The sequence below is a fragment of the Anabas testudineus genome, chromosome 8 (assembly GCF_900324465.2).
Source record: "Anabas testudineus chromosome 8, fAnaTes1.2, whole genome shotgun sequence".
NCBI classification, from domain to species: domain Eukaryota; kingdom Metazoa; phylum Chordata; class Actinopteri; order Anabantiformes; family Anabantidae; genus Anabas; species Anabas testudineus.
Genome location: NC_046617.1, coordinates 15797615 through 15812184, shown reverse-complemented (window position 1 = coordinate 15812184; position 14570 = coordinate 15797615). Strand labels below are relative to the sequence as shown.

The 14570-nt window shown below is 39.4% G+C and overlaps 1 protein-coding gene across 2 annotated transcripts; it reads left to right on the top strand.

Annotated features, from left to right (window-relative positions):
• Positions 1 to 3784: 3784 nt before the first annotated feature.
• Positions 3785 to 14371, top strand: sgsm3 (small G protein signaling modulator 3). 2 transcript variants are annotated; one of them, XM_026351296.1, is made up of 21 exons: positions 3785 to 3971; positions 6745 to 6805; positions 7094 to 7179; positions 7468 to 7528; positions 7899 to 8110; positions 8315 to 8422; positions 8959 to 9102; positions 9264 to 9459; positions 9575 to 9720; positions 9954 to 10187; positions 10272 to 10454; positions 10607 to 10762; positions 10867 to 10921; positions 11021 to 11070; positions 11218 to 11370; positions 11454 to 11524; positions 11734 to 11782; positions 11977 to 12062; positions 12169 to 12291; positions 12456 to 12516; positions 13041 to 14371. In XM_026351296.1, the coding sequence occupies exons 2-21, from the start codon at positions 6799 to 6801 to the stop codon at positions 13122 to 13124; spliced, it is 2265 nt and encodes a 754-aa protein (XP_026207081.1). In that variant the 5' UTR covers positions 3785 to 3971; positions 6745 to 6798; the 3' UTR covers positions 13125 to 14371. The 2 variants fall into 2 exon arrangements, with proteins under 2 accessions (XP_026207081.1, XP_026207072.1); XM_026351287.1 differs by having other exon boundaries at positions 6712 to 6805.
• Positions 14372 to 14570: the final 199 nt, after the last annotated feature.

The following is a 14570-nucleotide window of genomic DNA, read 5'->3' as shown; positions in this document are numbered from 1 at the left end:
TGCAAGTTCCTCATGAGGCCAATATTACCGGGAAATAATTATGTGACTGTGTGATAAATCTCTAAGGCCAATATGCAATCTGTTACAAAGTTCTGCTAGATGCCACAAAAACAGTTTAACCCATAATACAGCAATACTCAAACATTAGTTTCTATTATTATGGTATTATTTCACCACTAAACAACAGCTTCAAAGCATCATAATGCAACCGCCTAACAACAGCAGACAAAAAAAAAAAAAGCTCAGTCGTGACGAGAAGTCAACTATACAGTAGGGAAATGTTTTATAACAGCATAATTCCATTAATATGGGACTTTTGTAATATGTACAAAGACTATACTCATATTTCTGGATGCAGTGTCTTCTATTGATGTAAACATTGTTATATTAGTATAAGTATTACAAATTACAATCAGGTTCTTGTGAAGCAAATATTAAATTTACTTTCATGGTGATAAACCAGTGGCTGAAGTTTCTTGTAGCACTTTGTCAAGGTAGAAATAGAAAAAGGTTTTATTGCAGTGGTGACATAATGCAAGAAGGCTATTTTATGTGCTGCAATCAAAATAACATCTACAAATTTTTGTTGTGGCTTTATGATTACAATCTCTCCCCTCTTTGGCACTGTAGTTTATATGTCACATTGTAAATCCAACTCCCATGCTTCTCTTCATGCAGTCCCTCTTGACCATTGAATCCATCATCACATTGACCTCTTTTACTTCATATCAACTCCCAGAATGTGTGACTGGGTCTCCACTGTATGTGGCAGTTCAGTGCATTATTTCCCAAATGACTTGACCTCCATAAATAATAAGACAAGCTTAGATGTAGAAAAGGGAAAATGTGTAATGAAGTGCATCAAAGATGCAACGATACATGAAGGACTCTTGTCATTTTTCTTCTTTATTTCTTTGCATGTTTGCCACACTTTCCTTTGCCCCACATGCTCAAATAAAGTATACATATAATAACATGGAGTCATTCTGTAAATTCAAAGAGCAGCCACTCCCACAACAACACACAAGAGAAATCTCTTGCAGTTATAATGTATACCCGCAGAGCCCCCTGCCATTTACCTTCAGTCCTCCTCAACACAGGAGAGGTCCTCAGAGACTGGGTTAAAACAGCTGCGTGAAGCCCCATGATCCAAGAGACCCGCTTGATTTAGTCTATGCTGACCTAATATGGATAAATGATTTAAATTATCCCAAAGGCAAAAGCTACATCATGCAGGTTACATAAACCTGCATGTGCTCTATGTTGCTTACAGGGTGCCCTATTCATTTCTGATATAACAGTTGAGGCATGTGTACATTATCATGTTCCAGTTCCTCTTCTACGTTCAAAAGACACTTTTAGAATGTGAACATTTGAGACTAATTTAGATTTTATTATGCATGCTAGAAAAAACATAGACTTACAGAGTAAATAAATAAATACTGTATATATGTATGCATGCACATAATCAATATATTATGAGCAGCAAGGATACATGTGGGAACACAATCTGACTTTGATATGCATCAGCACATGCTTGCAACCATGTGCACATGTGGGCACACACACATATACATTTACAATACAATGTACTCCAATGGGGCCCAGATGCATGGTTAATTGTATAGAGCCTGATATAATGCAAGAGTGCTATCTTCTGTCCTGAAGAAAAACTGCAACACTGCAGCAAATTGATCCAGACTGAACAAGTGCTCCTCTATTTCTTTTCTTCTGTCATCCATCTGACGATATAACCTGCTGTTTCATTTGAATCTATAAAGCTCTCATTGGATCAGGTGGGCATGTCAATAACACTTGTCCATGTGCTTTTGTGTGTGCGTGCAAGGTTTTGGGCTCACTGAAAGCCCACCTACGTATAAAGGTGTGAGTCTGAGTTTTCTCTGGTTTCATACAAAAAATAAATCTGAGAAAAATGCCTCTTTCAGCCCACGACTTCTCTTCCTTCTATTTTCTCTGATTTCGCTTTCTCCATTCCCCGTTGTTGTGCTTCAGTCAATCATACATCTACTTCTTGATCATCCTCCTATGTTTTTTCACTCACATTTTCCCTATAACAGCTTTGCTTCTTCTGCCCTGCCTCTTCCATATATCCTCCCACCCCTATGTATTTCTCAATCTCTGTCTGTATCCTCGGTCCTTCCCAACATCTCCCTCCGCTTCTCTCTGCCTCTGGCTGACGTCATAGCAACTGCAGTGTAAGATCGAGAGCTTGCTTGACAGTGCACATCATTCTGTCAACAATGACGAAGACAGTCAGACAGATGAGCAGATGAGAGGAGGTGGGGTGAAGGGAAAGAGGTGACAGCGGGGGATCGTACCACACTCACTCCGCTGTGACATGCAGAGTGGTTGCACTATTAAGGTTTTTTAGCCAGCAAGCTGTGGGCAAGGTCGACTTTAGGCTGCAGCATTTTTAATGTTGTGACTCACTCTGGTTTGGTGCTGCAAACTGAGCATGTGAGCAATGCAATGTCAGAGGGCAGAAGCAAAAGGGAAGGGTGTTAGATGAATAGAGAGATGAGGGGAAGGGTATGCAAAGTGAAAACATGTTTTACAGTATACTAACTTTTCAGTGGCAAAGGAAAAATGAATGAAGAATACAGGAACTGAGGGATGAATTGCTGTGTAAGTTAAAGTTTAATAGGTAAAGATAGAGCAGGCCAGTAAGTGATTAGCATTTTAAAAGATTATTGGATCCACTGTCTGGAGGCTACACAGCTTGCTTGCTTTCATGTACACACACGGACGGACACACTCAATCTCATTTCTTTAGAACAAGACATTAAAATGCAATTGCTCACTGTGCAAAATTTTCAGTTCCAACATCAAAGTGTCAGCTCCTGTCACGCATGAATCTTCTCAGAGATAGGAGAATAGCTGATCATTTAGTTCTAATGCCTATTTAGCCTGACTTATCCTAGCTAACGTGAGATAACACAGGGTACTGTCCCCTAAGGCCAGTTGATCGTACATGAGCACACGCATGCAAATATAATATCTTAGGTGTGTGCCTGTATGTGTGAGTGTGGGTTGGTAGATGTGCAAAGACGGAGAATGGAGGATTGTGGGAGCCGCATAAAGGAAACATACAGTTTGCTGTAAGGTCTTGATTGCAACATTAAGTTTCACTGTACTAGAGACATCTTGTGGAGCAGCAATGTAAAAGCACTGTAACGTCAATGATGAGTGAAACAGTTTTGCAGAAAGTGCTGGATTTTTCTCATAATAATTATGTGACAATTGATATTCTTCACTTGAGTAAGAACGTATTATTGTAACAATATACTATTTTTATTATATTTAATCTTCTGGCTTATTTTGATACCAAAACAACAGTTTTTTTGGTGGATTTAATAATTTAATATTTAGGTGGGGACTTTACTAATGCTGAAACTGAGGAGCAAAAACAATAAAGCTATTCCAATATCTGCTTATTAGCATTTGCAGGTGTTGCAGCAGCATTTTTGTGGGACCACGTACCTTTGAAGCAAAAATGTTTTTGTAAAAAATAATGACATGTGACAACGTTTTGCACACACAGCTTGATTCCTCTTTCCCAGTTTATTGTTGGGGATGTATGTGTTTGCAGGCTGGTTGATGTGCGTGCAGCCTCTGATGAATGAACGAGACGTGGGACGAGAAAATGAATGAATGGAACAAAACACGGCGTGTGCCTACGTCATCCAGTCCCCGCGGAAGGATATGTTCACTGAGACGTGCGGTTCCGGGATGTGGAACTACTTCTCGGAACGGAAAGAGGACACACACGCACACACACAAGCGGGCGTAGGGACACGACAGAGCTACACGTCGCTAGCAGGTGCATAGCGCAGGGAAATCACAAATAGAAGACGAACGATGCCATAACACACGGCTTTTTCTTGTTTCTAACGTCGGAAAACACATCTCCACAAACCACCACCTTGTGCTTTCACTACAGTTATGTCACGGTAAGTTAGGAGGCAGCTTATTGTACAGCTTTGTATGTAACGGTTAGCTAAAAGCTAAAGGTAGCATGTATGGCTAACAGCTGACAACTCCGAGTGAATATATTAAACTGTCTGAGACGGTTTTTAGGAGTTTTATCCATTCAGATAAAGCTGATAATAACGCGATTTATGCGGTATGATTTATAAATTAATGTAATGCACTCGTCCGAGCATGTTGCCATAGGAAACATTAGGGATAGCTAAATTATAGTTTTTTTTTTTGCTTGCACCTGACGTCAGCTGGTGTTTGACGTAACGTCAATTTAGTGGGAGCTGAACTTCATGCTTTCTGTAGCAGCTTAACATAATGGTTGTGCACACTTCATCACCTAAATGCATACATTTTTAGTTAACCATATGTGCCAACTACTGGAAGTGTTTGAGCAGGGACACCTACAAAGCGATGAATGGCGCAGGTTACTTTAAAACTACTATTGTGTTACAGCCCAAAATGTTTAGCTTTAATCCAGAGTTATCAAGAACTACAAGTTGTTAAAAAGCTAATTTTCTCTGCTAACTGGTGTTTTTTACCTCTAAATCCTCTGAATCTGGAGGGGTTTTCCAGTATCTTTGAATTTCCCTGCTTTTGGGAAGTGTTCACCACAGTGGCATATGGATGTGTGTGTATGTATGCTGAGGGTGTGCATGATTGTATGCGTGAGAAAGAGAGATGGGCCTGTCTATCATTATTCACCAAATGTTAATTTAGCTGGGTACAAGGTAGTAATTCTGACTTGTATTTAAGAGAAGGGTATTGAAACTACCACTGTTGTGGTTACTGAGGAGAAGGAAGTAGCTGAAAGAGGTGAAAGATCAGGGTTTGAGAGAATCACAGAGCACCAACAACCTATTTATCAATCGTAATATAACACAATTATTCCTATTGCTGTAAAAAGAAGGGTCTTATTGTGTGCAAACGCACACATACTTTTCCAATGTCGCACAGGGTGTTTTCTCTTTGCTTTTCTGGCAGAAGGGTGTTACCATTGTGTGCAAACACAAGTGAGCACATCTGTACCTGAACAGTGAAATGGTCTTAAAGGCAATGAGACTTTGTTCCAGAAGCTGCAATTAAAGCTTGAAAGAGGTGGAGCTGGAAAAGATCTGCCTGTGTTCGCAGTGTGCTGGAAAAAATCCTAATTATAGGCCCAGCCAAATACTCTAATAAGTTACCACACATTATTTGTTTTTCTCATTGTGCTTTGGGGGATTTTATCCTGGGATATATGTAACTGTTGACTGTCACGGTATCAGAGAATGTGCCTTTTGGGTTTTAAGCTGTCGTTGACAACAGGAACAGTAATGAATAGAGGGATTATGATTCCTGAGTTATGGACCTCAAACATGCATTTTTCAAGAGTGAATTTAGCATTTTAGGTCAGTGCTACTCTTGAAATTTTGAGTTTTCTTTTCTAAACAGACAATAATTGATTATGCTATCATACAAAATGTTTGAAAAAAAAGACAAACTGATAATTGATTAATTGACTAAATGCTTGAGGCCTAATTTAGTGCTTTTGCTGTAGAATTTTGCAGTTGAATTGTCAATATTTGCAAGTGAGGGAGGGGTCCTGTCATGTTGGGATTTCTTGGCAGGTGATTAAACTTTTAGTGTTCTTGTGAAGGAATGGCTCCAAAATCCCACTACACCCCTGAGCTAAACACAGTGTTAGCCTGAAAGTACTTGGCCATTCTCCAAGCCTCAAATTGATTTCTCATCTCTCTCAAGTCCTAAATCCCTCTTCAGATGCCGCAAGCCTACAGCTGGAATGAATCATTTTGGCAGGGTGTTTGCATGCTGGTGAGCCTCTTGCAGGTTATGGTTGTTCTGCTGTTGTGTCTGCTTGTGTGTGTTTGTGTGTGGTTTAATGGTGCTTATGCTAGTCAAGAGTGCCATGGATCCATTGCTGCAGAAGTGTTCTTAATATGAATGAGAAAGCTTTTGTTTGATAATGGGCTTATCTTACAATAAAAACTAGTGTTTAAAGTAGGCGTGACACTATAAAATATAGAGTCAATAGAAGCAAGCCATCAGTTACAGGAAATGTTTACAAAAGTTGGTATGCATGCAGTACTCACCCTGCAAATAAAAAGCCATTTATGAATATGTAAAAATCAATTAGCTAGTTGAACAATATTGGTTTGGGAAGTGTTAACAGCCATCAGAGATTTAGTGTTCAATTTCTTGTCTGTGTGTTTTGGGGCCATATTAGACAGACAGATTTCGTTCTGGAGAAATTTAGGGAAGTTACTAGAATTGCTATACAGTATAAGAGCTTCCCAACAAAAATAAAAGGCATGACGCATAAACACATTCACATAAAAAGGCAATTCAGTAAATGAAGTAGGGGAACAGTGAGTAGACGCTGTCACGAATTTCAACTTAAGAGTCAGTAGTAAGTATTCTCAGAGAATGTTTTCTAATTTTGCCCCAGGATGTGTGCTGTCTGAAAACGGAGCACAAGAAACACACATACAAAATTAAGTAGTGTATTCAGCCTTTGGTAAATACAGCAGTCATATGGCCATGAAAAGCAAATTCCTCTTTCTCTTTTTCAATTTCTCTCCCACTTATTAAAATTTTGTAGAAACTCAGAGTTTCTCTATTTACTAAAACTAGAGGAAGTAGCATTGCTTAATTATATAGACTGTCCACAATCAAACCACCAATTTGAAATCTCTCTGCTTTTCCTTTCTGCAGAATTAATGCTGTCTGTTGACCTCATTTCTCCAGGGTGACTGGATCCTCTGCATAAAGGAGTCATTCATTCACACGACTACTAACAAAATGTCAGGTATAAATCTGTATTTGCTTATTTTAATGTTGGTGCTAAGAGCTCTGTGTGAAGAGGGATCCCAGCAAATCTGTTGTAATATGCATTGATGACCACAGATACACTCACTTGGTTTGCACATATAACCAAAATTAATATTTGATTCACTTTCAATATATTTTAAGACAGGAAATAGGTCTTTGCTCTGTATATTTGTCATTTAAACCTGCTGTGTTTTACTTACAAATCTCATATTAAGTATCCTATGTTTCTTAGGCGTGCTAATATTGACATTGGTCCCTTTTGTAGGTACCTACACACCGGCACCTGGCGGGCCATTCTCTGCTCTCACCCCAAGCATGTGGCCCCAGGACATTTTGGCAAAGTACCATCAAGTGAGGATGTGACTTCATGTGCTGGTCATGTGCAAACCTTCATATGTATTTTTATTTTGATGACAATAAATAGAGAATGAAAACGGTCACCGTTTGGAAAAAGAAAAATGTTCTTATAAAATTCTAAATAACTTAGATTACAAGCATCATAGTCTAACAGTCTGCATAGACTCTGGCATCTGGCCTGTTGTGTGATAAATGGCTTTCTTTAGAAAATCTGCTGTGCCCATTTTCAGCATCTCCTCTGGGATGTGAATCGCCTGAAATGCCTGTTGTTTGTCCCTACAGAAAGACTCCTTAGAGCAGCCAGAACAATATGATGAATTTGGTTTCAGAGTGGACACCGAAGGTAATGAGTTCATTCACCTGGACACAGGCAAACACTTTTCTTCTGCCTGTCTTTAAAAAAAAAAATTCCCACACTGATAAAATTCTTGATTCAGGTCTCATCACTGTCTTCATCTCTGGACACAGTGGCTACATTATGTACAGAAACTAAGTGCATAGGTGCTCTTTGTTTGCAGTTGAAATGAAATTATACCATGTCTTGTACCAATTGAAACATTGTTTTTGTTAGAGGCCTGTTATAGTGTAGGGGTCCTTAGGACTGTTTCAATGTTTAAATGATCTAATATTGTCTTCAACAACAGTATACATTCTTCGTATCATTACAAAGACAAAAACTACAATGAATGAAGAAATTATTCTTTTACACTCAGATGATGGAGAACCTCGGTCCTGGCTGGGTACAGAGGGCTCACCCCAGCGTGAAGATCCCCAGCAGAGATTGCGCTGGCAAGCCCACCTTGAGTTTACTCACAACCATACAGTGGGTGACCTGACCTGGGAGCTCATTGATCCTGTCCTGCCACGTTCTGACCGTCTGCGTGCTCTGGTTCTAGGAGGCATACCTCATAGCATGAGGCCACAGGTAGGTAGACTATTATGTGTTTGACTAGAAGTGGGGCACGATGGGCTAAAATACTCACAAAATTGGCCAATGACTTTGTGGCTTTAAAAGTGAATCAAAATAAAATTGAGCTTATGTGCTGCATTTGCTTTTTTAATCACATTTTTAGTAACTTCCAAAGATACAAACCAAGCTTCAGAGTTTTAAAGATGTTCTGTATGTTAGCTATGGATGCGTCTGTCTGGAGCACTGCAGAAGAAGAGGACATCTGAGATCTCCTACAGAGAAATCATTAAGAACAGCTCCAATGATGACACCACCACAGCTAAACAGGTAAAGTTGTATGTACATGTGTTAACAAACACCACCCCATTGCAGTAATCCTACCAAACACAGTACTTTTTAAAGACGTGCTCTGTAAAAAGCTGCTTCAAGGGATTTAAAGAATCCTTATTGGTATAATAAAACATAAAATACACACATGGAAGGAAAAACACTAGCGCTATGCAGCCAGTTTTAGAAGGAAATCCATTTTAAATTGAATTAAGTCAGTCAGTAGTGGAGACTGCAGTGGTATTATTAAAAAGTCTATATTATGAGAATCTTTATAGTATTTTATGTCCTCACAAGCACACAGGCAAACAGATGGGGGTGTTGAAACACTGCCACAATGTGCTACAGTCTATGCTATAAATTCAGAGATAACTTTAAAGTCGCAATTTATTGAAAAGAAAATGCAGTCAAGATTAGATCTTAGATAGGATGGTGCTCCAGTACATTTCATTATTGCTGTATTTTTCTTCCATATCCACTTTCTTTCTTAATGTTCTTGGTGATTGTGATATTCTTTGTTAACCTCTGCACCTCAGATAGAGAAGGACCTGTTACGGACTATGCCAACCAATGCGTGTTTTAGTAGCCTTACTAGTGTTGGAGTCCCAAGGCTGAGACGGGTACTGAGAGGCCTCGCCTGGCTCTATCCAGACATTGGGTACTGTCAGGGTACTGGCATGGTAAGATCTCGTAAATACAAAATGGTAAAATAAACAGTGCTACCCATTTAATTGAACTTTGTATTTTTTAAATGCATCATCCATCCAGCTTTCTCTCTATGTTGTTTTTATCTCTTTGCTCCCCTTTTCATTACCCACACCTGTGTCTTGATTTTCCGTAGGTGGTATCTTGTTTGCTGCTCTTTCTTGAAGAGGAGGATGTGCTATGGATGATGTGTGCCCTGATTGAAGACCTCCTTCCTCCATCCTACTTCTCCTCCACTCTGCTGGGAGTCCAAACGGATCAAAGGGTTCTCCGCCAACTTATTGTTCAGTACTTGCCAGCCCTGGACCGCCTTCTACAGGAGCATGACATCGGTAAGAGTGGACAAGAAATTGCTAATGGGACAGCTGGAGGGAATGTGGAGGAGTAATATGGGCATTAAGTGACTTTAATAAACAGCATCTAACTTCTTCTTTCTTATACATCCAGAGTTGTCGTTGATCACACTGCATTGGTTCCTGACATCATTCGCCAGTGTGGTGGACATCCGTCTGCTCCTTAGGATCTGGGACCTGCTCTTCTACCAGGGCTCATTGGTGCTTTTCCAGGTCACACTGGGCATGCTTAAGATCAAGGTATTTAGATCACATCCCATATTTTTGGGGTTTTAGCTCTCCTATACAATCTGGCTTGTTTCAAGATGCTTCGGACTCATTTTATTGTTGTGGCCAGTCACCAATAACTTCTCTCTAATATAATACTTTGTATTTGTCCAAATGTCACATCACAACAATTTATGCCACCATCGTACACGACAAAAATGTATATGTTAAATATTTATCTTGTGTAATTTATTCCCCGGACCCAGGAGCAGGAACTTGTGTCATCCGAGAACTCGGCGTCCATTTTCAATACTCTGTCAGACTTACCAAGTCAGCTGAGAGATGGGCCTACAGTTCTTGGGGAGGCTATGAGGCTAGCAGGGACACTATCCCAGGACACTTTGGAAGCCCATCGACACAAGCATCTAGCCTACATCCTAAATGAACAGGCACAGTTCAGCAGTGGAAACAACACAACGCTCAGCACCAATCTGAACAAGGTGAGTCATTGTAGTATTAGCAAATATCAATGATTTGATTCTGAGACTAATGAAAGTATAATAAAACAAATTCATTCTGTTCAGGTGGTGAGGAGACAATCCCTGCGCAGGAAGTCCACCTTGAGCTCCCTGCTGTTTGGGGAGGATGAGGCAGAGGCCTTAAAATCCAAGAACATTAAGCAGACAGAGCTCGTGGCTGCCCTGCGAGAGGCCATAGCGCGCATTGCTGATCACTTCCACTGTCTCGACCCACATCATTCCAGCACTGTGAGTTCATTATCTGTAACACAGGAACTTAATTTGCTGGAATGTCAGACCATATAGTGCAAAATTTGTCACTGTAAAGTCCATCAAAATGTAGCAATAGCATGATCAGTTTCACAGATTTGGACCTGGCTTCTCTCGTCCTTTTAATACAGGACCTGACACCTGACTATTCAATGGAGAGCCACCAGCGTGATCATGAAAACTTCCTTGTTGTTTCCCGCAATCGGCGGAGGCGGGCAAAGGCTTTGTTGGACTTTGAGCGACATGATGACGATGAACTAGGTTTCAGGAAGAATGACATCATCACTGTGAGTCATGCCTTGAACAGATATACTACTACTTGTTGTTTCCAATCCCTGTACGTAACATCACAGATTGCTATTTTACTGTATTTTTGTCTGTCTCTCTCAAGATTGTGTCACAGAAAGATGAGCATTGTTGGGTCGGAGAGCTCAATGGTCTTAGAGGTTTGAACTTTCATGTACCGATACCCACTGTTGCTTTTTGGCTAAATCACTGAGATCTCTCTCACAACAATCTGTACTTTGTCTTTGTCTTGGTCACAGGGTGGTTTCCAGCAAAGTTTGTCGAGATCTTAGATGAAAGAAGCAAAGAGGTATTGTTCTTTTCATAAGAGAAAATGTTTTGTAATTGATCAGTAGTTGTCATTTTTGTCTCTGTTTTTGTTGATTTTATCATATTTTTCCATATTTATCCATAAATTGCTCTAAACATTGATTAGTATTCTCCTGTCTGTCTTCAGTACTCATTAGCAGGTGATGACTCTGTGACAGAGGCAGTGACAGATCTGGCCAGGGGCACACTGTGTCCAGCCCTGAAGGCCATCTTTCAACATGGTCTGAAGAAACCATCTATACTAGGAGGACCTTGTCATCCTTGGTTATTTATAGAAGAGGTAGAGCAGCTTTGTTGTTGCCCACAATTTGAATCAAATTTAGCACAGGACTTTACTCATTCTGTCCTCTGATTGTCTCTCAGGCAGCCAGTAGAGAGGTAGAAAGGGACTTCAACTCTGTCTACTCCAGATTGGTGTTGTGTAAAACCTACAGGTACAACATAGACACACACACAGTTATTGTGTATTCATTTGTTCTGGCAAATAATTTTCTCCCCCGAACATTTAATATGGATTGGAAAAAATGTTTATCATGTTTATTTTCAGCCAAGAACATAAACGGCAAACTAACCCTTGTCAGAATGCAAGTGGTCAGTATTATAAAGAAATGACTCATTGTTTTGTTTTTGTTTTTTTTACCAGGTTAGATGAAGATGGGAAAGTATTAACACCAGAAGAGCTGCTATACAGAGTGAGTAATAATTTAGTTCATGTGCAATTTAATTTAAATGCAAATGTTATATTTTATCCAGCTTGATGTAAAGCAGAGCATTAATAAAACAGTTTAAGATGAAGTGTTGTCTAGTGAAATGCATCCATGTGTATAAGTTTAGCCTGTAGAAGACAATTAAAAGTGCATGAGCGCCCCCTGTCTGCTGTTCCTAGGCGGTGCAGTCAGTCAACATGAGCCACGACACAGCACATGCCCAGATGGACGTCAAGTTTAGGTCTCTTGTCTGTGTTGGTCTCAAGTGAGTTTTCCAGACTTCATCACAGTCAGTCTGTACTATACTACACATATTATGAGTAAACCCACACACCCAGGCTGTTTGGTTCTCACTATGTCTGTCCTTCTAGTGAGCAGGTGCTGCACCTATGGTTGGAGGTGTTGTGTTCCAGCATGGCTGCGGTAGAGAAATGGTATCATCCTTGGTCATTCCTTCGCAGCCCTGGCTGGGTACAGATCAAGTGTGAGCTCAGGTAACAAACTAATTTATGAAATTACAGTCTCATAATTCTAGCTATGAAATTTTTAATTGACAATTCACTAAACAGAACATTTAATGAATAGCAAAGTTGTGTATTTATATCAGTACCTGATCTAAACAAAACCAGTAATGATTAGTCTGTTGTTCTGTCCTCAGGGTCCTATCAAAGTTTGCCTTCAGTCTCTCCCAAGATTGTGAGCTACCTGACAAGAAAGAGGTGAGGAAAAACTGACCATCACAAAGCCTTATAAACAAGTCTTGATGTTGTTTAGGGAAGAACAACTTGATGACTTTATACTATTTCAGAATTCTGCTATTCTAAAAACAGATGTTATGGATGTACTGGTTCAGCACCACCTCTTTAGCTGGGATCTCTAGGTAACATAGGTATGAGGACCGTGGATGCAATATTGTAATCAGTATTTACTCTTGTTGTATTTGTTAATTTAAGATCAAACCTGTTGTGTCCCCAGTTTCTCGTCATCATTCTGTTTAATTTTAAATGTAGTATTTATTATTCTGATCTGTGTATTTGTAGAGCTTTCTGAATTGAGCAGTAGATGCATTATAAGTTGCTGCATCCTATCTGTATGTTTAAGTTTTAAATTACCTCTGGCCAGACACCAGGTAGCAATGTCCACAAGTTCTTCTGCATCAGTTATTTGCTTTTAATCAAACATGTTGCCAATATGTTGATTTAGTCTTCAGATAAAATCTTTGCACATGTCCTTTCTTTTCTAGGAGAAAGAGCAGAGACCACTGAAAGAGGGGGTGCAGGACATGTTGGTGAAACATCACCTCTTCAGCTGGGACATTGATGGCTAGATGCTTATCAAGAACAGCTGAATCTACACTGTCCTGTGTGTCTGTGTATATTTGATGTTGCTTCAACCTTTTCTTACAATCACAAATTGGACACCTTTGTCTGCTTTAGTAAGTGACTACTTCAAAAACCATATACGTCACATCACATTTCACCATTCAACAGTGGTAACACCGTTATAATGATGATTCTGAAACCCATGCGTCATCATAAAGCTTGACTGATCTGAGCAGAAGCATGTGTGCATTAAGGTGCATACTTTATTTTTATTCCGTCCCATTACAGAAGATTTCACTCTTTTGTTAAAACTGTATAGTTAAACAGGTAAAATATTCCTGTAATACAGAATTATCTGTACCCACTGGCCTAAAACACTTAAATAGTACTTGACTGACTGACTACACTGGCTGTTCAGCTTTTTATAGCTGAGTGTGTTTCGTGCAGGAGGAAGATGTACAGTCCCCTCTCTTGCACTGATTGTGTCCACATTAAAGGCAGCGCCAACTGATCAAGATAAACACAGGGCTAACATTTTCCTAAATTTCACACTACGCTGTAAATTCCCAAATCTTAAGACCAAAAGAGAACATTCCTAAACGTGGAGCTGTACATCTACAAATTATTTCATCTAAAAAATACTATTTTTGAGAGGACTGCTCCATACCTAAACATCATGAATTCCACTGATTTATTTAAATACTAATATTGCACATGCCAAGCAAAGCCTTTTCAATTTGTGATACAAGACCATGGCTATGTGTGCTACCTTGCTACTTATGACATAATGTAAATGAAGCATATAAATACTTTGTGGACTAAATAAATGTTACATAAATACATATTATGTCATTTGTGACTAAATGTACTGTTGCAAATTAAAACAGTTTAACACACAGTACTATGCAAAAGCCTTAGGCCCACATTAGATTTGTTGTTTTGGCAATGCTATTATGACCGTATATATTTATTTATTAGCCTCATTATTTAAAACCGGCTTCTGTAAGCTAAAACAACAAATATTTAGTGTGAAGATGAATATAGAGAGGTCAATGACTATAATAAGTGGAAGAACTGTTTCTCAGAGCAAGCACCTGGCTCAGCAACTGGCATCTTCATTTGGATGCCAAGCTGACCCATAGTCTGCAGAAGCTTTATCAGGAGTGGTTTTCGTGGAAGGAGAGCAGCCAAGAAGCCACTTTGTGTAAATAGATATGATCATAGCATTGCTTAAAAAAAAAAAAAAAAAAAAGTCTAATGGCGGCAAAGGCTTCTGCTCAGTACTGTACTTTATCATTATTTCCAATGATGTCTTGACGATGACTTAAAACTGCTTATACTGTAGAAAACCAGATAGCCTGTTTATTTTATGGATAACTTTATGGACCATCCTTGATAATGGTGGAGTTAATGTTATTTTTTATATTTTGTGATGCACAGGATCCTAATGT